This window comes from Phyllostomus hastatus, unplaced genomic scaffold (genome assembly GCF_019186645.2).
Source record: "Phyllostomus hastatus isolate PE091 unplaced genomic scaffold, TTU_PhHast_1.1 phas_contig_118, whole genome shotgun sequence".
In the NCBI taxonomy this organism is placed as follows: domain Eukaryota; kingdom Metazoa; phylum Chordata; class Mammalia; order Chiroptera; family Phyllostomidae; genus Phyllostomus; species Phyllostomus hastatus.
The window spans coordinates 378,697-403,103 of record NW_025333543.1 but is presented as its reverse complement, the minus strand read 5'-3'; the positions used below and the strand labels follow the sequence as shown (position 1 = coordinate 403,103).

Sequence of the window (24,407 nt, the reverse complement as noted above, 5' to 3'; positions counted from 1 at the left end):
CAAGTTGGTGGCTCCTAGGGTGTCAAGAATACCACCCTGCTTTCTGCCTGAAGCGACTGAGTAGATGACGAAACGTTATCAGAGATAAATTATGTGAGCTATGGAACAGGGTAAGTTTAGAGGTGAGGGATGAAGGGATGGTGACATGATATGGCTTCAGGGTTGACTGGAGGTGGACTCTTAGGACATCCAAAGAGCTATGACAGCAGGCATTTGGACATGTGATTGCAGAAGCTTCTAAGAGAGGTCCGGCCTGGAACTGTAGGGAATTCCAGGATTTAGGTAGTAGTTCAAGCCACAAGAAAAACTGAGATCAAACAAGAGGATGTACAGGTAAGATAACAGGAGGGCATTTCTAGTAAAAAAAAATATGTAGGCTTTAAAAACAAATGCTCTCAAACAAGAATCCTACAACTAGAACCCCTACAGGCGAATATCTTGAGGAACACCATTCTTTTTCTTCTTGTAGCTGGTTGGCTTTCAATTGTTTGGAAAAGATCAGGTTTATAAAAGGAAAGTGGTCACTATGGAAACAGGCTATTTAATATCAAACAGGCAGTTTCACCTCAAATGGGTAATTACTTTAGTGTTTCCCTTAATTACATGTTTTCAATAACCATATATCCTTTTGGTCAGAAATTTCCAATCAGTTAATGACCTGGTGAGCAAGAGAAAAAACACTAATCGATAGCTATTTTCCCGACGTTGCTCACTACAGTGGCACCCCAGACAAGACATTTTGTGAATTTAATATTCCATTTTATCAGGGTGTGCAATTCACCTAATTTCTATAGCCAGACTAAACCTAAATGAACAGTTACAAGGACATTATCTACATTTTCTTCCTTCATTGGTCCCTTTAGCTAAGAATGAACCTGTTAATTTCATGTTACTTGTCAATCGTTATTTTATGCTGCAGTTAAAATCTAAAGGTGTATCACAAAAAAGAAAAAAATACAGGAAGAATTTTTTTAAATATGTTACCAAAATGCTAAACAAAATTCATGCAAATTCTTAAAATGTAAATCTTTTAGTTACTTTGCATTTTTAAAGTAAGGCTACATTGATAGTTAAATAATTGGTACTTCACTAACCTTATTCAAAAAAGCTTGTATCATTGCCTCCTGGTTTGCTATAGAAGCAATGTATCTATGTCTCCCAATGGAAGCAATAATTTGGCTCTCTTTTTCCAGAAGTTCACACAAAGCAGTTTTCCTTTCTGCTCCAGTAAGAGATTGGTTAATTCGTGCCACTTCTTCTTGTCGCCAGACTACAGGAATAACATGAAAGACTCGAGTTTTAAAATCCCACATCTTTGCAGAGTATTTTTTTCCATCACATCCTGACAAGCAGTGTTTTATTTTTGTATCAATTTAAATAAAATTATATATGAATAGAATCATTCACAGTGTGCATCTGATATATGAAAAAATGAGGTGAAACAGAAGCTGAGAGACTAAACAATAAAAGTGGTCAAACAAACAGAAGCCAAAGGACAGCAATACAGATAATGTCAATTTATGCCTCTAGGGAAGCATGCTCATGGATTTCTCCCCAAAGGCGGCAGGTGTGTCCTCCATCCGGGCAGGTTTACATAACTCCAGCCTCATCCAAGATACCCTCACGTCTGAACACATCAGAACGTGGTCTAGCCCCAAAAATCAGCCTTTTTTTTACAGTCTCATTCTCTTCTCTCTTAATCCATACAGGAACCTGTACGGCTTCAAGCTATAGATAGACATTGCCTTAATGTCCTTTCTATTCTTATGGCTGCACTGAAAAAAAAAATCTGTTTTTTAACTGTACTGTTTACTTCATTTCCTGTTTCCTCACAATTCCTAGTCCCCTCTTTCTAATTAAATGAGACCATAAAAATGGCAGCTGCTTACTATGTGCCAGGCTCTGTCTCAATTGCTTCTTGCATATATGAACGCATTTACTCTCCTGAAAAACCAGTGAATGGGTGCTGCTATTATTCCACATTTTATAAAAAAGGAGACAGGAAAAGAGAACCTGTGTAACCTGTCCAGGTGGAGCCAGGACTAACACTCTGGCTGTGTGACTCCATGGTCCATGGCCTTGACTGCTCTCTGCCTCTCAAAAGTATGTCATCTTTTCTTTTGTACAGTCCTTTTCAATGCACACTGATTTGTTGGTTTACTCTGGAGAGCCACCTTTACTTAATTAGCCATCTGATTCTGTCCTCTCACATAAAGATAATTTATAATTACATTGTCAGAATGATGAAGTTTCAAGCACTCATTAACTGTATTGTGGCCATAGAATCAAGTCTATTTTTTTCTGAACTTTAAAAAAAAAAAAACCTGGCTCACTTATCTAGTTATTATACATGCCAAAATTCTATCACTTCTTTGCCAGTTCACAATACCCAGTTACCATTTTTGAGATATTACCATGTGAAAGGCACTCTTTAAGGTCTGGTGTGAGAAAGACATATGCTTTACTGAAGGAACTAACCCGTGTCCTTGCTTCTCCCGAGCTGGGTAGACTGTAAAACCTTCCACAAGAACAGAATGTCTGCTTCTCTTTCCATTTCTCTTTACCCAAAAGCCTGGCATTTTCTTTTCACCATTAGGCTTAAAGACTTCCTTTGGGTACATCTTTTCTTGACATATGAGATTACTTCCACTTACCTTCCATTAGATATGATTCAATCAAGTAAAATGTACTCTTCCTATGTTATATTCCAGACATGATTAAGTTTTCCAGCATATTACAGGGATAGTGCAGAATATATAAATTACATTTATATACCATTTATATAATTAGAAATTATATTTTTCTGCTATTAAAATGACAGGTTACTTTAACACCAGTCTTTAAATTGGAAAGTATATATCTGAAGCCGTAGTGTTATTTCTGCTAACCACTGCTTTTCATGACATCCTGTTTTACAGTGTTACCAGACCATCTCTTCTTCCTCTTAAACTTCAATTTGAAATCACCCTGATCAGGTAAGAACTTGCTAGTCATGTTCCTTATAAGGATCTACTCTGTTCCTCACTGGGAATACATTATTTAAACACTGTATGCCCTGGTTTGTCCTAAAAGAGGATTTGTAAAAGAGCTAAATAATGTTATACAAGTGCAGGAAATCCATAATTGATGAGTTTATCATTTAAGAGTAGCAACCAAAAGGAACTTTAAAAAATTGAATAAATTCCATATACCAAAAGGTAGTATACAAATGAAGAGAAAAAAATGTTTGCTTGTGGAATAACTGAAAATATTTATTTCATTATATGGATATTCCCAGAAAGCAGAAAACAATTAAATGATACTAGTAAGCCTATTTTACTTCCCAGTTTTACATTAGAAACCTTTCAGCCCAGCAATACACTTAGGCCAGTAGGGTATTGTTTAAGGTATTCTGCCAACCTAAAAGAGCAAGATATTCTCCATCAGATGAACAACCTCCCTGTAAGTCTGTAATGAAGGATGGAACATGGCATCAGAAATAGACCATGTTCCAGCTACTGATAAGAAATAGAAAAACACAGGAATCAGGAGCAGTGAGATGAAATAAATTTGACATCTCATTTGACCATTTCCAGAACTATACATAGAGGACATTGAGGGAAACAAGAGAGATTCTGCCCCCCTTTCATAAAATAAATTCCCTAGGGGTGATTTTTAAAAATGTAATGATATATTAGTTTTCTGGGGCAGCTATAATAAAGTACCATGGGATGGGTGACTTAAAAAAATAAATTTATTTCCTCACAGTTTTGGAGGATAGAAGTTCAAGATCAATATGATGGCAGAGTTAGTTTCTTCTGAGGGCCTCTCTCCAAGGCTTGTGGATGGCCGTCTTCTTTGGTGTATTCATATGATCTTCTTTCTGTGCATGGCTGTTTCCTAATCTCTTCTTTTTATAAGAACACGAATCAAATTGGCTTACGTTCCACTCAGAGTACCTAACTCATTCTTAATGATCTCTTTAAAGGCCCCATCTCCACATACAGTCATTCTGATACACTGGAAATTAGGACATCAACATACGAATTTTAGGGGAACAAAATTCAGCCCATAACAAATGCCAATTAACTCTCAATATTTTTTAAAGAAAATGACATTAAATAAATTGGTTCATTTGAAAAATTACATTTATTTCCTTATCTTCTTTGACAAATGACCTAATCTCCAGGGTCTGAAGTTCAATCACAAAGTGGAAGTACAAGACTAGTATTTAAAGTCCATACACATTTTAAAATTTCTGAGATCTAATTACAATTTGAAAATTAAAAAATAACAGTACAACATCTTTTCTACCACTGCCAGCTCATATGCATCTTCTTTTTCAAATTCTCATCACTAAACAAACAAACAAACAAACACAAACCCCAATAAATAAGGAAATTTCTCATCACAGACTAGAAGCCTGAACATCAAGAACCAAGAAAGATTCAGAATCCCAGGGCCAGATATCAGTGAACTGGGCCCACAGAGTCTCCAGAAGCTAAAAGTCTAGGTACCTTAACCTCAAGAGATAATAATTACAGTCAGAAAACATGGATAACTCAAGTCAAAACAAAGAAAATGTTTAGAAGATTCAGTTCAACACATTTACTAGACATACTGAGCAAGGCCCTATCAGATGCCAAAGGTAAAAAGGTGAACAATTAAGAGAGTAGTGTGTGCAGAGAATAATAGGGCAAGGAAAATTGACTCCGAGCTGTATCCATGCTGCTGGGAGAGGTTTCTCAAAGATGTTGACCCCTATGCTGAGTCTGAGATAAAAGTGACAATTCAGATCAATGGATAAGTGAATGAATGAATGAATGAACAAATGAATAAAATTTTAAAAGACATAAAAATCAAACATGTTTGCATGGATATAGTCTTGTATCTGACTCATTATATTAACTTATGCAGTTAAATCCATTTGTTAAGTTGATATCATTTCACTTAATAACCAAGGGACAGACTATTTGAAGGAAATGTTAAAATTCCTATTAGGCAATGTAATTCAAACTATGCAATTGACACTCTCCACCACAAGAGGGCAGCAGCTTGAAATACTGAAGTTAAGAACATGGACTGAACCTGTACTATTAAACAGAAGACTGGTATAAATTACAACAAAACAGACTTAAAAAGTATTAATCTGAGAGTATAAATTTAGAATTGTAGGGCTAGAAGAAAACTGAGAAATGTGTTTTATATAAGAAATTTCACTTTTATTTTCCATATAAATCATGTGTAGAAATAAAAAAATACATTTGTTCTACTTTAATATGAAAAATCTGTATAAAATCATTTACCATATAACAGTAACTAAGACATGCATAGATCTTTGTACTTTTTAAAGTGCTTTCATGAATGTAATATTTTATATTTTTCCCTTTACATAGCCTTCTGAAGTTGATATGTCAGAAATTATTAAATTCTTTTATAGATGGAGAAACTGAGGCTTAGAAAAAATAAGTAACTTTGACTTCCAGCCAAGATGGAGGCATAGGTAGATACACTTTACCTACTTGCATAGACAAAAGAAGGACAACCACAAAGTTAAAAACCAAAAATATCCTGAACTGCCAGAAAATTGAACTGTATGGAAGTACGACAACCAAGAAGTTAAAGAAGAAGCATTCATTTAGACCAGTAGGAGGAGCAAAGATGGGCAGCTGAGGCCGAGAGGATGCACGTGTGGCAAGTTGGCAGCTGGAGGACCAGGTGGTCCCACATGCATGAGGATAAACAGGGAGGAACAACTGGGGAATGAGACACACCATACAACCCAGGGTTCCAGTGCAGGGAAATAAAGCTTCACAATATCTGGATGTATAAACCTGTGGGAATTGTGGTGTCAGGAAAAACTCCCAGTCTCACAGGAGAGCTCATAGGAGAGACCCACAGGGTCCTAGAATGTACACAAACCTGCCACCTGGAAATGAGCACCAAAAGGGACAATTTGCTTGTGGGTAGCAGGGGGAGTAACTGAAAGCCAGCTGAGAGCTGAGCAAGCTCCATTGTTCCCTCTCTGACCCCTTCCCTACACACAGCACCACAAAAAGCAACGTGGGTTGCCCCACCCTGGCGAATACCTAAGGCTCCACCCCTTACTATGTAGCAGGCCAGCTGAGACAAAAAAAAAAAAAAAATGGCCCAAATGAAAAAACAGGTCAAAGCTCCAAAAACAGAACTAAGCAATGAAGAGAAAGCCAACCTATTAGATGCACAGTTCAAAACACTGGTAATTATTAGGATGCTCACAGGATGACTATGGTTGTAAAGTAGAAGAAGTGAAGACTATGAAAAGTGAAATGAAGGAAAATACAAAGGGAATCAACAGTGAACAGAAGGAAACCAGGACTCAAATCAACAATTTGGCACAGAAGGAAGAAATAAACATTCAACCAGAAGAGAATAAAGAAACAAGAATTCAAAAAAATGAGGAGAGGCTTAAGAACCTCTGGGACAACTTTAAACTTTCCAACATCTGAATCATAGGGGTGTCAAAAGGAGAAAAGGAGGAAAAAAAAAACTGAAAACTTACTTGAAAAATAATGAAAAAATCCCCCAAGCTGGCAAAGGAAATAGTCTTCCAGGAAGTTCAGAGAGTCCCAAAGAAGAAGCACACACCAAGGCACATCATAATTATGTTACTCAAGATAAAAGATAAGAAGAGTATCTTAAAAGCCACAGGAGAAAAGGACACAATTACTTACAAAGGAATTCCCATAAGACCATCAGCTGATTTCTCAAAAGAAACCTTGCAAACAAGAAGGGGCTGGAAAGAAGTATTCCAAGTAATGAAAGGCAAGGACCTACATCCAAGATTACTCTGTCCAGCAAAGCTATCATTTAGAATGGAAGGGCAGATAAAGAGCTTCCCAGATAAGGTCAAATTGAAGGAGTTTATCATTACCAAGTCTTTATTATATGAAATGTTAAAAAGACTTATCTAAGAATAAAGATGATAAAATATATGAACAGTAAAACAACAACAAACTCACAGCTATCAACAACTGAACCTAAAAATAAAAACAAAAACAAAAACAAATTAGGCAAACAACTAGGACAGGAACAGAATCACAGAAATGGAGAACATATGGAGGATTATCAGTGGGGAGCGGATGGGGGGAACAGGGCAAAAAATACAGGGAATAAGAAGCATAACTGGTAGGTACAAAATAGACAGGGGGAGGTTAAGAATAGTATAGGAAATGGAGAAGTGAAAGAACTTATATGTATGACCCATGGACATGAACTAAAGCAGGGGAATGATGGTAGGAGGTGGGTGCAGGGTGGAGGGGAATAAAAGGGAGAAAAAATGGGACAACTGTCGTAGCACAATCAATAAAATATATTTTTTTAAAAATAAGTAACTTGTATAAGTTAATACTACTAGTAAGTAGTAAAGGTAGGACCTCATTTAGCATATTTCCTATTATTTTGCATAGTTACCTCTTAATCAAACAGAATAACAATGGTATCCTTTGGTTTATTCACATATGAATTTGGATTATTATTTGAATAGAGTTCTGCTGTAATGGAACTCTATTCTATAAAACTCTGCTGTATAGTTGTATAATTATCAGTACAATCTTTCACAGACACTTTGCCAACACTGCTCTCTGTTAAACTGCTAAACTTGGAAATAACGTTTGTTTTCATTTGACAGAGCAAATGGAAATAGAAGTAAAATTTAAAGTAAAACAAAGTATTTGCACAGGTTAACAATTAGGAGAAAGAAGAGGCAGATGTACAAGTCTGGGGAGCAAGCTTAACTGTTACACTCTGCTGCATTCCTAAAGCCACTCAAATCTGCACGTGAGGTACATTCATTAATTTTGCTGGCTGGACCTAGCGTTGAATTGTATCATCTTCAGTAAATAGTGCATTTTCATATAGCTATTTAAATATGTCCAATATCCAATGTCTAAAATTGTATTCAGTTAGGAAAAAGTGACTTGGGTAACAGAACACACAATGATATCCACAAATACTACATAAATAAAGTTATAATAAAATAAAATTTTGCTTAAAGTTAGTGTTATAAACCATCATAGGAGTCAAAGACTGTTAATTCTTTGGGTTAAAAAAAAACTCGTTCAACAAGAAGAAAAAAAATAAAGCTATTTTTAATTTAAAAATTTTTCTGTGTTCACATGAGGCTAACTTCTCCACTTTCTAGCATCTAAAGCAATAGAAAATTTCTTCTGTTTCAGTTACTTCCATTTTAGCAAGTTACTTCTGAAAAAGCAGAAGCTAGAAATAGCTGCGTTAGTACATTTCTAGGTTTCCCCTTCATTCATTTATTCATTCATTCAACCAATATTTGTTGCAATATGAGCTAAGCACAGAAAAACAGAGATCATTAAAAAAATCAGTTTCTCTCAAAACTTACAACACAAGGGTGAAAGTTAATTTTAAACAAAAGGTGTATTACTATAAATTATGGTGTTATGAGTGAAAAGTTTGGAGTGCAATAGGATAGACCATTCATACTCAGTCACAAAAGCCTCTGAGTAGAATACATTTAAGCTGAGACTGGAAGGTAGGCAAGGCGACAGGCTTTAGGAAGAACAGTGTCTCTACTGCCCTGAGTAGAGAATACTTTGCTTGTTTGAGGAACTGAAGCTTCTGTGTCAATAAATGACTAGCACACATTGTATGAAAGAAAAGAGCCATCAAATTCAAATGGGTCAAAAATGTACATTTACATATTATGATTAATGGAAGGGAATCAAAGGCATTGCTCAGCCCCTCACCTAATGAGCAGAATCAGAGACAGGATGCTGGACTGAGGAGCTGGAGACAGTTCAACTCTGGGTTCACAAATTCCTAAACTGTCAAAGAACTGTATTAAACTATACTTTCTTTGTCTCAACAGGGATAAGGATCAAATGAGACAATATACAAAACCTGTATAACTTATCCACTGTTAATATAAAAGCATTTCCAAATTCATTTCAGCCTTGATCCTGTCCCAAATGTAAGACCCTATTCGTCATTTCAAATTGTCCCAAATTGCCCAATTTGATTGCCCTTGGGCATCAAATTGTCTTGATTCCCAACCCATTTTCCTGAAATAGTAAGGTCTTCCTTTTGTCTTTAATAGACCTGTTTTTTCCTACTAGTGAAAAATTATAAAATTAACATTTTATGCCAAGCCTATTTCAAACTTACATTCTAGTGCATTATACAGAAGTTCAAAATCTTCTTTTGTTTGAGGATTATGCCTCCGGTAATAGTCCAGTGCCTTCCATTCTTCTTTTTCTTCTATCTTTCTTTGTTCTTCCTGTTCTTCCCATTTTAACCTTAACATTTTTTGTCTTCTTAAATTCTTTACCACGTTTTTTGCATGCCATTGTCTATAGTAAGTCTGTAACACTATCACCTGTAGTTAAATTAAAAAGAAATAAAAGGTATCTACCATCAACTTTATCAGACAATAAGCAAAGGCAACATTGATTATTTTTACTCCAATTCAATCACTACTAAAAAACTCTGAGTCTAGTTTTAGCTCCATGGCATATTCTCACATACAAGTGCATTATAACATGGATAATGCATGTCAGCTACTTGACTTTGAAATCTAGCAAATGCACCTTCATAGGAGGCAGACAGTATAATGCTTAAGAGCACAGGCTCTAATAAAACGTAGTTTAAATCTTCCCTGTGCTACTGACTAGCTGTTTGGTTTTGTTACTTGCTGTCTCTGTGTTTTGGTACCCTCTTCTGCAAAACAGTGATATTAACAGTATACGTGTAAAGTGCTTAGCTTAAGCCTGGTACATAGCAAGTGCTTAATAAATACAATTATTGTAGAATTGTATACCTAAAACCTATGTAATTGTATTAACCAATGTAATGCAATAAATTCTATTTAAATACTATTATTTAAATTATATTAATTTGTTATATTAATTATCTCTATTATTGAGTAGTAATTTTCTCTAATTTACCTTATTGTCATTAGCATAAGCTCCTATTTGAAACAAAATTATATTTCCTAAACATATACCAGTAGGTTAATATGGCAGAAATCACGAAAGGCAGGTTAGATAAAAGGGAGACTTGAGTAAACAAGTATTTATTTAATTGGGAGAAATATAAATATGCCTGAGGGTCTACTGCAGGACTAGATCCTCACAAAACTTGCAATATAGCTGAGTTTATTTTTATTTACTAAATTCTTAAATAAAAATAAATGTTGAGAGGCTGGATCAAGACGGCAGAGAATATGTTGATACAGTCCTTTCCCTCGTCCTAATCCCTGATAATTAAAGACAATTATATAAGCAAAAATAAGTAGCCCGATTGGATCATACCAAAGGAGTCCTCCAAAGGAAAAGAAACGTTGAAGAATGTCCTCAAGAAAGGAGACAGGTGGAATAAATTGAAGACGGAGTCTAATCATACACTAGACAGGCAAACTAGAAAACACAGAAGTGACTCCAACACGGCTTCAAGCCCAAAACTGGTGGATCTGGGTGCAGTATGGTCCTTAGGACAACTAGCAAGGTGAGTGCTTGAAAAAGCAAAAGGGACAGGCTCCTCTAAAACAATTTAGTTAAAGAGCAACAGAGGTATTTGCCTCTAGGCAAGCGGACGGAGTTAGTGCCCCAGAAGGCTGGTGACACCCAGGATGAATAGAAGAAGCCCCCTCTTCTCAGAAAACTAGCCCCCTCAGAAAACTAGCTCTCTCCCAGAATAGAGCCTTGCCCATCCTCTAATACCACTGGGCAAGAATGTGGTAAACAAATATGTTATAACACACTGGACATCAAAAATCTCAAATACTCTGAGAATACACCTAAGAAAAACCAAACATTTGAGAAAAGCCAACAAAACAAAAGATGGCTGGTTCAACAGAGAAGAATTTACATTTGTGTTGGGAACTGCCCTGACTGGTATCAGAAGCTGAAACCCCCACCTAGGCTAAGGCTAAGGGAACACCCTTGGAACTGTAAGCCAGCAAGGAGACAAAAGCTTATCTCCCCGGCAGGAATGCTGCTTCTGCTGCTTTATTCATGACTGAACCCCAAAAAGCTTGGTCGGTTAGCCAAAGACGGGTAAGATTCCCCACAGGGGGAATGACCTAAGACAGGCACGATCACTTTGGGAGGCCCCCCAAAAGAAGGACTTGGGGGGCTGCAGCAAAAGGGGGTGATGGACCCTCGCTCCTCGGCTTTGACATAGCCTGAGTTCTCAGCGTCTGGGAAAAAAACTTGTCTCCCAGTTGCCTTAGTTCCCTTGCTCCACCTAAGCCTGAAACAATGACAGGGTGGTGCAGCTCTGTACTGAGAAGTGCAGAATCCCGGGGGTGATCAGGCCTAAGAAAGAACATGTAAATTACTGTGAAACCTTCTTTGTTTAGAATGCTCTCAGTTGAATGAGAAGGGTCTTAGGAGGAAGTTAGTTTGTTCCTCAGTCTTACAGCTCTTTGACCCCCAACTCAATAGACCAGCAGAGTTCTTTGTTTTCTATGGTTCCTTACTTCCCCGAATGAGTACTGTACTTTACCTGAATTATTATGCAGAATGAGCCCAATAAAAGCAGGTATGGACGGTCAATCAGCGCGCTCCCCACTAGGGGGGGTGGCCATTTCGTCCCTACTTCCCCACAGAAACTAGTTTGTCTCTGTGCATGTGTTGTTTTTTCTCGCGTGTTTATCGTCAAGCCATCCACAGCGTTCCGTGGTCACTGCTGGCCAGTGACCCATGCGCAACACATTTGTATGAAACTGAATTACTAGAACAATGGGTCTCAAAAGCATGAAGGCTAGACCAGCAGTATCAACATCATCTGGAAAATTGTTAGAAATGCAAATTTCCAGCTGGCCCCTCCCCCCAGCTATAGAATCAGAAATTCTGGGGTGGAGCACAGAAAAAATATATTTACAAGTTCTCCAGGTATTTCTAATCAATGCCAAAATTTTACAACCACTCTGCTAGAGGTAAGACAAAACACAACAAAATAAAAAAACAAGACCAGACTAGATAAACATTTTAGAGTGGAAGAAAAGGATATCAAATCACTATAAAAGAATGAAGAAAGACTCTGACAAAATTTTTATTTTTGAAATTTTACAAATCAATAGAACGTCAGCTTGAGTGCTATTAAATTTGTTAAACTTACTAGAGACACCAAAACACAATGGTTTAAACAATGTGGAAGTTTTTCTTTTTTTTTTTATTGTTGTTCAGTTACAGTTGTCCCACTTTTTCCCCCGTTGCTCTCCCCTCTCACATCAAAATCCAGGGATCGGAAAGCAGTTTAAGGCTAGAAGGACACTCAGACATATTCAACAAATGGCTTCCCACTTGTGTGTCCTGGATGGCTGGTACAGTGCTCATCATCTTCAAGTCAGTAGAATAGGGGGAAAAGAACAAAAGAATTGCAACCCAGTCACTTTGAGAGTGCCACACATCATTCCCCACTCACATTTAGTTTCTGGGCTCACCAATACACAAAAGAGATAATGACATGGGGTCTTCTGTCGTGTAGCCATGAGCCCAGCAAAGCTTTATTACAATGGGAAGAATGGACATTGGCTGACAACTGGCAGTTCACTGTAAGCTAATCTGCAGAATACACAGCGCCTAAGAGGGAATTAGTAAGCATGAAACTTAGCAAGAAAATATTTTCAGATGCAGGATAAATGGTCAAAAAAAAATAGAAAGAATGAAGGAATATTAAGAGACATGTAAGATAAATACAGTAATTAAGAGACATGTAAGATAAATGACACAAGTTCCAGGCAGAATGAAGAAAGGTGATTTTTAAAAGTACTCAAAATACAGAAGATGATGGATAGACCTAGAGGATATCATGCTGAGTGAAACAAGTCAAACAGGGAAAAAAAATACTATGTCATTTCACTTATATGTGGAATCTTTAAAAAAGCTAAATAAACAAACAGAACAAAACAGAAACAGATTTGTAGATACAGAGAACAAACAGATGGTTTCCAGAGGGAGGGGAATAAACAGCTGGGTGGAAGGGAATAGAGGCACCCAGTTTCAGTTAAAAAATAAATAGCCCATGGGACTGTAATGTACAGCACAGGGAATATAGTCAATAACATCATAACTCTGTAGAATGACAAATGGTTACTAGACTTATCGTGGTGATCACACCGTAAGGTATATAAACGTGGAATCACTATGTTGTACACCTGAAACTACAATATCTTATTTCAACCATACTTTCATAAAGTAATTTAAAAAAGAATAATATTTCCCCAAACTAAAGAAAGACAGGAGCTCTCAGACAGAAAGGGTCCATCACCAAGTCTCAAGCATATCACAATAAGCTTACTAAAGATAAAGTGAAAATTCTAAAGGCTTCCAGAAAGAGTAAATAAAGAGATAAAATCTGATTTACACCATACTTTTAATCAAATACAGCTTCAAAATTATAAAGTAAATTAACTTTAAAAATAAGTGTGAGTGTACCCATTCAAATTAAAACCCAAGAATGAGAGTCATTCAGTAGGATGGAGATGGTATACCTCCCATGCATAATTTGAAATAATTACTACAGAATGTGTTCTAGCAAGAAGAATAAATTAAAGGGTCATAAAGAGGGAACAAAAACTTTTTAAAACGTTATTAAGTTAAATGCATTTTATTTGAAAAAACTCAAATACATTTTATCAATGTAAACATATAAAAACAATCTGAAGTTATACTAATACAGTAAATTATAAATATGTAATAAATTATATATATGTGTTTATGTAAAATTTTAATTCTAGATCAAATCCTCACTGGATAGGAAGAATGAGGAAGGGGGAGAAGGAAATAAAGAGAAAAAAGCCTGCTAAAGTCCTTGACTTGAGCATGGACAAGATATAGAGCCTGATTAAATATGCATTTGGTATTAGAAAATTAGGTGCATTAAAAATTTTTACGAAGTCCTGGCTGAGTAGTTCAGTTGGTTAGAGCACCATCCCGATGTGCAAAGGTTGCAGGTTCGCATAAACAGGTGGAACAACAATCGATGTTTCTTTCTCTCTTTCTTTCTCTTCCCCTTTCTCTAATACCAATTAATTTTAAAAATCAATAAAAAATAAATATATAATCAAAAATAAAAATATTTGTGAGAAACCACCAAAAAGTCAGAAATAAAGTATCTATTATTGAACTATAAAAGAACAAAAAAAATGTAAAGTTCAGTCAAGCCAACAAAAATAAAGAAGGTTAGTAAAAGAATAAAAAATGAGAATGAATAACAAGTAAAAAACCAAAATGAGATGGCAGGAATAAGTACAAAAATATCAATGGTCACACACCATCTTGCTTAAAACAAGAAAAATTTAAAATAAATACTAAGCATTGAACTAAAAAACTCAAGAATAACATAAACATTATACAAGTAGAAAGGAATCAATGAAGTTAAAACGGACTTATTAAAGGGAAACTGACTCCTTACACTGGCTTTTCACTAATCCCTCTGTTTAGTGCTCACATCTCACTTCCATCTCCCATAAAACCTCCAACTCACATTCCAAGATTTTATGGCGTAAAGTGATTCAGTTCTTGATTCCATCCCCCTCGGCAGACGTTTAGATTTTCACTTCCTCTCCTCAAAGAAGTAAGTTAACACTTCTCCATCTGCATTACAACTTTTAAAAAAATCAACTGACATTTACTCTTTTCTCTTCTCATGCGTTCTTTGTTCCTATACATTTATACTTTTTTTATTCCTTTATATCATTTTATTGGAACTTGGAAAGTACTGTAAAGATTTTCCTTTCCCCACCTCATATCCCCACCTCATATCTATTGTCTCCTACTTCCTTACTAATAAAGCCTCAGTCTTTACAATATGGAGCAACAGTATGAAACTTTTAAAAGTATTTATAACACACTTGAAGCAGGGAGTGTCATGTGACACAGCTCAGGTCAATGAGACATAAGTGAAAGTCACTGGGTGGAGCTTTCAGGGAAAGCTCTCAAAGGTAGCACACATGGGACATGCTACCTTCTGAGACTTCTCCTTTCTTTCTGTATTGGAAGCAGACATTATGCTAAAGGTTAATTATCCATTTTATTATCAAATGGTAATAATCTGACAATAAGATTGATGGAGTGGAAATGTAAAAATGTTTAGGCTTCTTATGACGTTACAGGGCCACTATGAAATCATTTTTAAAAATAAGACAGTAAAAATTAGTTTGGACTGAGAAAATAAAAATCTATTAGGCTAGAATAACAATTGTTAATGAAGTCAGCTACAAGTTAACAGCAAACAGACATTGAAGGAAAAATTGAAAAGATACAAATAAATGGAAGCATATAATATGCTCATAGAAAGGAAGAATTAGCATTGTTAAAATATCTATATTACCAAAAACCATCTATAAATTCAATGAAATTCCTATCAAAATACTAATGGCATTTTTCACAGAACTAGAACAAATAATCCAAAACTTTATATGGAATCATAAAAGATCCAGAATAGGCACAGGAATCTTGAGGGAGAAGAACAAAATTGGAGGTATCATGCTACCTGATGTCGAACTATACTAAAAAGCTATAGGAATCAAAACAACATGGTGCTGGCATAAAAACAAACACATAGATCAATGGGAAAGAATAAAAAGCTTAGAAACAAACTCATGTTTATATGATGAATTATTTATGAGAAAAGACATAAGAACAGTCTACTAAATAAGTGGGTTGCAAAAACTGTACAAATATGTGCAAAAAATGAAACTAGGGCACCTTCTCACACCATATATGAGAATAAACTAAAAATGGACTAAACACTTACATGTAAGACTGTAAACCATAAAGCTCCTAGAAAAAAACATAGGGAGTAAAATCTCTTGACATTTCTCTTAGCAATATTTTTTTCTGATATATCTCCTCATGCAAAGAAAATATCAAACTAAAGGCTTTCACAGCAAAGGAAACTATCAACCAAATAAAAAGACAATCTACTGAATGGAAGAAAATATTGAACATATTTGCCAATGATACATCTGATAAGGGGTTAGTACCTAAAATTTAAAAGAACTCATACAACTCAATACCAAAAAAACAAACAATCCAATGAAAAAAACAGGGCAGAGTACTTGAATAGACACTTCTTCAAAGAGGACATACACATGGCCAACAGACATATGAAAAGATGCTCAATGTCACTAACAATCAGAGAAATGCAAATTAAAAACCACAATGAGATAATGCCTCCCACTTATCAAAATGACCATCATCAATAAATCAACAAACAACATGTATTGGTGAGGATGTGAAGAAATGGAAACCCTTTCCTTTGGTGGGAATGTAAACTGGTACAGCCAGTATGGAAAACAGTGTGCAGATTCCTCAAAAAATTAAAAATGGAACTGACTTATAACCCAGTGATTCTACTTGTGAGTATATATCTAAAGAAACACAAAACATTAATTCAAAAGGATACATGCATTCCTACATCCACTGCAGCATTATTTATAATAGCTAAAATATGGAAGCAACTCAAGTGCTCATCAATAGATGAGTAAATGAAAAATGGTGGTACATATATACACTGGAATATTACTCAACCATAAAAGAAAGTGAAAGGTTATCATTCATGACAGCATGAATAAACCTAGACACCAAAGCTGCTTTTAAGTGACTTTCACCCCTTAGGGTCAGCCCCTACACAGCAGCTCATTTCCTGTAGTCATGGCCATTCTTCACAACCAATCAATTTGAAGGTCAGTCCTATACACTGATGTCCCCACAACAATCAAGGCTCACCTACAACAGGAGGGCACACACAGCCCACACAAGGGACACCTCTGGAGCACCCAGATCAGGTAATCAGGAAGACTGCACCACTGGACCTACAGGGCGTCTACTACTTAGGGCCATTATACCAAGACCAGGAAACATAGAAGATCTAACTAATACACTGAGAAAAACACAGGAAGTCAGTGAAATGGGAAGATAAACATGTCTCAAATGAAAGAACAGGAAAGAACTACAGAAAAAGAATGAAATTAAAAGGAGATGAGCAATCCACCAGATGCAGAGTTCAAAACTCTTGTTATAAAGATGTTTAAGGAATTTAAAAGAGGAATTGATTAACTGAGTGAGAACTTTAAGAAAGAGATAGGAAATAAAATGGAGATAGAAAACATAAAGAACCAGTTAGAAATGAAGAATACAATGAAGGGAACTAACAGTAAATTAGATAAAGTAGAGGATCAAATGAGCAGTCTGGAAGACAAGACTGCAGAAAATACGCAATGAAAAGAATAAGTGAGAATAGTTTGGATCACCCTTAATAACCAACTATAGACAGCTGAAAAGGAGTCTTATAACCAAGGATTTACAGAAGAGGCCACATCAATACTCGTAGGAAGGGAGGAGAGTCAAAAGGGGCTGGCCCCACTCCCACTGGTGGCAGCTGAGGTTCCTGTTGGATATCTCAGCTGCAGAGCTTCCCTCTGAGAAGTATAGGGCCTAAACCCCAAGGAGGGCTATCCAGCCCAGACCACCAGAGCTGGTAAGAGGTGCCCACATAACAGCCCGCTGTGAAAGCAGACACTGGTGGCATTTCTATACATCAATGATGAACTATCAGACAGACAAACTAAGAAAACAATTCCACTTACTATTGCAACAACAACAACAAAAAATAAGATGCCTAAGAAAAAATTAACCAAGGAGGTAAAAGACCTGTTACTTGAAAATTATACCACATTTAGAGAGAAACCAAAGATGATACAAATAAGTATAAGTATATACTGTGTTCATGGATAAGAAAAATTCACATCATTAAAATGTCCATTGTACCCAAAGCAATCTAGAGATTCAACGCAATTCCTATTAAAACACCAATGACATATTTCACAGATATTCTAAAAATTTATATGGAACTCAGAAAGACCTTGAATAGTCTCAGCAGCAATATTGAGAAAAAAAGAAAAAAGCTGGAGTGTCAAAACGCCTAATATCATATTATACAAGGCCATAGTAATCAAAACAGCCTGGTAATGGCATAACAACAAGCATACAGATCAACAGAACAAAACAGAGAGCCCAGAAACCAAACCATGCCTATATAGACAATATTTGACAAAGGAGAAAAGAGCATAAAATGGAGTAAAGACAGTCTCTGCAATAAATGATGTTTGGAAAACTTGGACAGGTACTGGAAATAAATGAAAGTAGACCACCAACATACATTATACACAAAAATAAACTCAAAGTGGATAAAAGACTTTAATGTAAGTTGTGAAGCCATAAAAATCCTAGAAGAAAACATTGGCAGTAAAACCTCAGACATCTCTCATAAGAAAATTTTTGCTGATGTGTCTCCTAGGGCAAAGAAAATAAAGAAAGAAATAAACTAGTGGGACTACATCAAACTAAAGCTTCTGCACAGCAAACGAAACCATCAACAAAATGAAAAGAGCACCCACTATATGGGACAAAATATTCACCAGTGATACATCTGATAAGGAGTTAATTTCCAAAATATATAAAATATTTATATACACAACGTAACACCAAGAAGACAAGCAATTCAATTAAAAAAATGGGCAAAGGATCTGAATTGACTTTTCTCAAAGAGGACATTCAGGTGGCCAATAGAGATATGAAAAAATGCTCAACATCATTAATCATGAAAGAGATACAAATTAAAACTACAATAAGATATCACCTCACCCTGGCTGGCGTAGCTCAGTGGATTGAGCGCGGGCTGGGAACCAAAGTGTCCCAGGTTCGATTCCCAGCCAGGGTACATTCCTGGGTTGCAGGCCATAACCCCCAGCAACCACACATTGATGTTTCTCTCTCTCTCTCTCTCTCCCTTCCCTCCCTAAAAATAAATAAATAAAATCTAAAGATATCACCTCATACTTGCCAGACTTACATCAATAAATCAACTAATAACAAATGCTGGTGAGGATATTCAGAAGAGGGAAATCTAGTGTAGTCTTGGTGGGAATGCAGACTAGTGCAACCACTGTGGAAAACAATATAGTGTTTCTTCAAAAATTGCAAATTGAACTGTCTTTTTGACCCAGCCATCCCACTTCTGGTAATATATCCTAAGAATCCTGAGACACCACTATGAATGAATATAAGCATACCTATATTAATAGCAGAATTATTCACAATAGCCAAGATCTAGAAATAGCCCAAGTGCCTACCAATAGATGAGTTGATAAAAATTTGTGGTACATTTACACAATGGAATACTACATGGCCATACAAAAGAAGGGAAATCTTATCTTTTGGACAGCATGGATGGACCTGGAGATTATCATGCTAGGTGAAATAAACCAGTCAGAGAAAGACAAATACCAGATGATCTCACTTATATATGGAATCTAATGAACAAAATAAACTGACAAAATGGAAACAAGTCCTGGACACACAGAACAGGCTGACAGCTGACAGAGGGGAGGTGGGAGGGGTGACTAGATGAAAGAAGGTGAAGGGATTAGCCAAAGAACATATATGCATGACCCATAAACACAGAGAACAGTGTGGTGATGGCCAGAGAGAAGGGTGCAGACCTGGGTGGAGGCAGGCAAAGGGAGGGAAAATGGGGATATCTCTAATAGTATTAACAATAGTTTAAAAAGCTATATGTCAAAGGAGCTCTGATAAACACTTAAAAATGCTTATATAAATGGTAGTTACATGTTATAATACTTATAAGTAGTTATAAGTTATAATACTTATAGTGTTATTTAAGTAAATGAATGTGTTCCCCACATTGTGCTACCTGTAATATTCATTTAAATGCACATGTATAAAAGACATCTCTAACAATGCTATTTGAATATGTGTACAAATATATATCAAAAAATACAGTCAGTACACCATTATTCATGGATTTCACTATATAAAGGTCACATGTATAAAATAGGTTTCTAAGCATCTTGAATTCTGCTGCATCTGTATAATATTGTTTCAGTGAAAAAATTTGGCCATTAAAGTGTGCCATATTTAATACAACTTGTAAAGCACTTCTATAAAAGGTGTTTTAAAGAATTAAGTATGTACAGTGCCATTTCAGTGCATTAATGTCTTTATCAAACAGCACTGCACTTGATACATTTTTAAAGGATCACATATAAATCACATTTTAAGAATAAATATGTGAAGAGGTATTGTGTATTCTCTGAATAAATTTTTTCCACTACACTATGATGCCTGGAATTAACTCAATAAACACACACAAAAATAAGGATGGTATAAGAAACCTCTAGGATGGCATCAAGAGTACCAACATTCTAATTATAAGAGTACCACAAGGAAAAGACAGAAAGCAAGAGACTGAGAACCTATTTGAAGAAATAAGGGTAGAAAACTTCTTTAACCTGGCAAAGGAAATAAGTGTACAAGTCCAGGAAGTACAGAGAGTCCAAAACAAGATGAAACCAAAGCCCACACCAATGCACATCATAATTACAATGCAAAAGTTAAAGAAAAAGAGAGAATCTTAAAAGTAGTAAGAGAGAAGCAGTTAGTTATGTATAAGGAATCTCCAAGAAGACTGTCAGTTGATTTCTCAAAAGAAACTTCAAGACAGAAGAGACTGGCATGAAATACTCAAAATGATGGAAAGCAAAAATTACCTACCAAAATTACTATATGCCCCTAGGCTATCACTTAGAATCAAAGGAGAAAGAGTGTCCCAGACCAAAAAGAGAGGGGAAAAAAAGGAGTACATCACCATTAAACCATTATGATAAGAAATTTAAAGGGTCTTCCTTAAAAAGAAAAAAATCAGAACTACAAGTAAGAAAACATAGGAAAGAAACAAATTCTCACTGACAAATGCAAGCACACAATAAAAGCAGTGGATCAGGAAAGTCTATAGTTAGTACAAAGGTTAAAAGGCAAAAGTAGGAAGATCATATGTAATTACAATAAATAAAGGGATACACACACACACAAACAAAAGTAGTAAAATATAATGATAAAAATAAACGTGGAAGGTGTGAGTAAAAATTGTATATTTTAAATATGTTTGAACTTAAGTGACCATCACCTTAAAACAAGCTGCTATAAACATAACTTGGTCTATAGGAAGCACCTGGTAACCATAAACCAAAGATCTATTAACAGATATACAAAAAATAAGAAAACGGAATCCAAACACAACAGTATAGAAAGTCATCAACATATAAGAGAAAAGAACAACAGAATAAGCAAAAAACTGTGGTACATTTACACAGTAGAATACTACACAGCAGAAAGAAAGAAAAGAAGAAAGAAAGAAAGAAAGAAAGAAAGAAAGAAAGAAAGAAAGAAAGAAAGAAAGAAAGAAAGAAGGAAAGAAGGAAAAAAAGAAAGGAAGAAAGAAAGAAACTACCCTTCACGGCAGCATGGATGGAACTGGAGAGCATTATGCTAAGTGAGATAAGCCAGGCAGTGAAAGACAACTAACATATGATCTCACCTATAAGTGGAACCTAATCAACAAAACAAACAAATGAGCAAAATAGAACCATAGACTTGGAAATAAAGAAAAAACTGACAGTGACCGGTAGGAGGAGGATAATGGGGGAAAGCAAGGGAAGAGGAAAGGCAAGGAACATGAATAGAGGACTCATGGGCACAGACAATGGTGGTGGATTGACTGTGGGAGTGGGGGATGATGGGGAAGGAGAGAGCAATGAGGGAAAAGGTGGGACAACTGTAACTGAACAATAATAAAAAAAGAAAGAGGACTATAAAAATAATCAGAAAAGAATTAATAAAATGACAATAACTATATACCTATCAATACTTATAAATAAATTAAATGCTCCTATGAAAAGGCATAGGATGGTTGAATGGATAAAAAAAACAAGACCTACATATATGTTGCCTACAAGAGCCCCATTTCAAATTGTAAGTGCCTGAACTTGGCCCACTCTGGATCCACTCCCAATCAACCCAGAATCAACAAATTTGGTGGCCAGTTTCAGACAACAGAGCACATTGGAGTGAATCCCACTCTATAGCATGCACTCCAACACAGCAGCTTGAACACTTTGGTCACATCAATACTCACAGCCCTAGCCTGAAGGTCAACCCCAACCAATGATATGCCAACAACAATCAAGGCACAACTACAACAGGAGGGCACATACAACCAATCCAAGGGACACTCCTGGAGACCTGGTTCAGGTGACCAAGGAGACTGAGCAACTGGGCTACCAGGATACCTGATATATAAATCTACCCTGCCAACTTGGGAGAATGTAGCAGATACAACTAATACCAAGAAACAAACACAGAGAGACAATGAAACTGAGGACACAAAGTTCCATGTCCCAAATGAGAGGACAGGAAAATCCCCAGAAAAAGAACCAAATGAAATGGAGCTAAACAATATACTAGATACAGATTTCAAAGCAATGGTTATAAGCATGGTCAAGGCACTTAGTGTGAACTTCAACAAAGAGATAGTAAGCATAAAAAAGGACCTGGGAACCATAAAAGAGAACCAGTCAGAAATGAAGAATACAATAACTAAAATGAAGAATATCCTATGGAATCAAGAGCAGATTAGATCAAGCAGAGGATCAAATCGTGATTTAAAAGACAAGGTGGGGAAAACACCAAATCAAAACAGTAAAATTAAAAAAAATGAAAATAGTTTAGGGGACCTCTGGGCCAACATCAAGTATAGCAACATTCATATCATAGGGGTACCAGAAGAAAACAGATGGCAAGGAACAGAGAATGTATTTGAAATAATAAGGCCTAACTTCCCTACCTGGCAAAGGAAATAAATGTACAAATTGATGAAGCACAGAGTCCAAAACAAGATGAACCCAAAAGAGGCCCACACTAAAACACATCATAGTTAAAATGCCAAAGACCAAAAACAAAGGGAGAGTCAGGTGTGATTGGGTGCATTCAGGGTGGTGTGGACGTAGACCAAAGAGAGAATCTTACAAGGCACAAAAGAACTGCAGTTAGTTACCCACATGGGAAGCTCTCAGAAGACAGTTAGCTGATTTCTTAACAGAAACTTTTGAGGCCAGAAGGAATGGCACAAAATACTCAAAGAGATAAAAAGCAAGGACCAACAACAACGACTACTTTCCCCAGCAAGGCTCTCAGTTAAAATTGAAAAAGAGACAAAATGGAGGATTCAAGATCGCAGAGAAGTGAACGGAAGTTACACTAACCTCCTCCCAGGACCCAGCTGTAATTATAACTTAATTGTGGAGAAATCACCCAGAACAAACAACTGAACAGAGAGAGAGAAACCTTATAACCACAGACAGACAGAAAAATCAGCGTCAGCACAACATGACTGGTAAGGAGTGTGGTGAAGGCACAAGAGGACTGGCTGGGCGCCCACAGGTGGCAGCTGATGTGCTACAGTGATATTTAAGTGGCCAGTTGGATCCCCCTGAGAAGTATGGGGCCTAAACCCTAAGCTGGGATCCCTAGCATAGAGCACCAGATCCCAAAAAGTACACAGATAACAACCAATGGGGAAAAGTGGCAGGGTTGCTCTCTGCCAGAGACAGATGGCTGAAGATGCAAAGAGCCAATCAAGGGCCAGTGCATAAATTTTCAGTTGAAGCCACCTGGGCTCCAGCAAAGGTCATGGAGGCAGAATAGACTACAGATGCTTGAGGAGAGACTGGGGACAGAGGCTTTGGGGAGAGAAATGAGAGAGACTAGCCACCAGGATCTCAGTGCTGAATCATGCCCCAGAAGGCGGCAGCCATCTTGCTCAGGCAGACCACTCCCCTCCGAGTGGCAGCAGCCTGAGGGGAAACAACAGACCTGACCCCAGTAGGGATTCTACCCTTCCCTGTGGTGTTTAAGCCTGACTGTTGAGTATAGAGTGACTAGATGAACAACTGAAGGAGTCAGCCACCAACAGTAGATCCCTGGTAAACTCAAATGGACTCACCATCTGACATCATCAGAGGAGGATCCAGAAAGAAAAAACAGTGGTAAATACTAGATGCTACCAAGATGAAGTCCACCATGGTTTTCTCCATGACTTGTGATATTTTCTTTTCTGCATAGTTTTTAGCATTCATTCGATGTCCTTCAAGTTTGTGCATATTAAGTCACTAGATTTTATACTATAGTTTATTTCAATTCACATATTTTGCCCCTCCCTTCTCTTACCCATTTTACCTTCTTCTTTCCTCTTGTTTTACATTTTGTTTTCTCTCTTGCTACATCTTGTTCCCGTTCCACACTCTTACTATTTCTCCCCATCCAGCCTGTCAAAACCAATTTTCTTGTTAACGGTCACCTCACATTCTTTTTCCCACTCTTCAAATACCCACATTTTATCTCCACCTTTATCAGTCTCCCCTTGTTGGTTGTGGATAGGGTAGGCGTTGTTGCAATTTTTCAATTTTATCTCTACATCTTCACTAATTTTGTATTTCAAATCTCAAATTTTATTATTCCCCTCTCCTACATTTTTTTTGTCTCAGATTTTAA

At 36.5% G+C, this 24,407-nt stretch overlaps 1 protein-coding gene across 1 annotated transcript in view; it reads right to left on the bottom strand.

Moving 5' to 3' along the window:
* IQUB (IQ motif and ubiquitin domain containing) overlaps nt 1-24,407 on the bottom strand; it is an 83,050-nt gene that overhangs the window by 30,272 nt on the left and 28,371 nt on the right. The window contains exons 7-8 of the mRNA XM_045847846.1: nt 9,157-9,367; nt 1,095-1,270 (exon numbers count right to left, since the gene is read on the bottom strand). Coding sequence (XP_045703802.1) covers nt 1,095-1,270; nt 9,157-9,367 — 387 coding nt within the window. The remainder of the gene's footprint in view (nt 1-1,094; nt 1,271-9,156; nt 9,368-24,407) is intronic.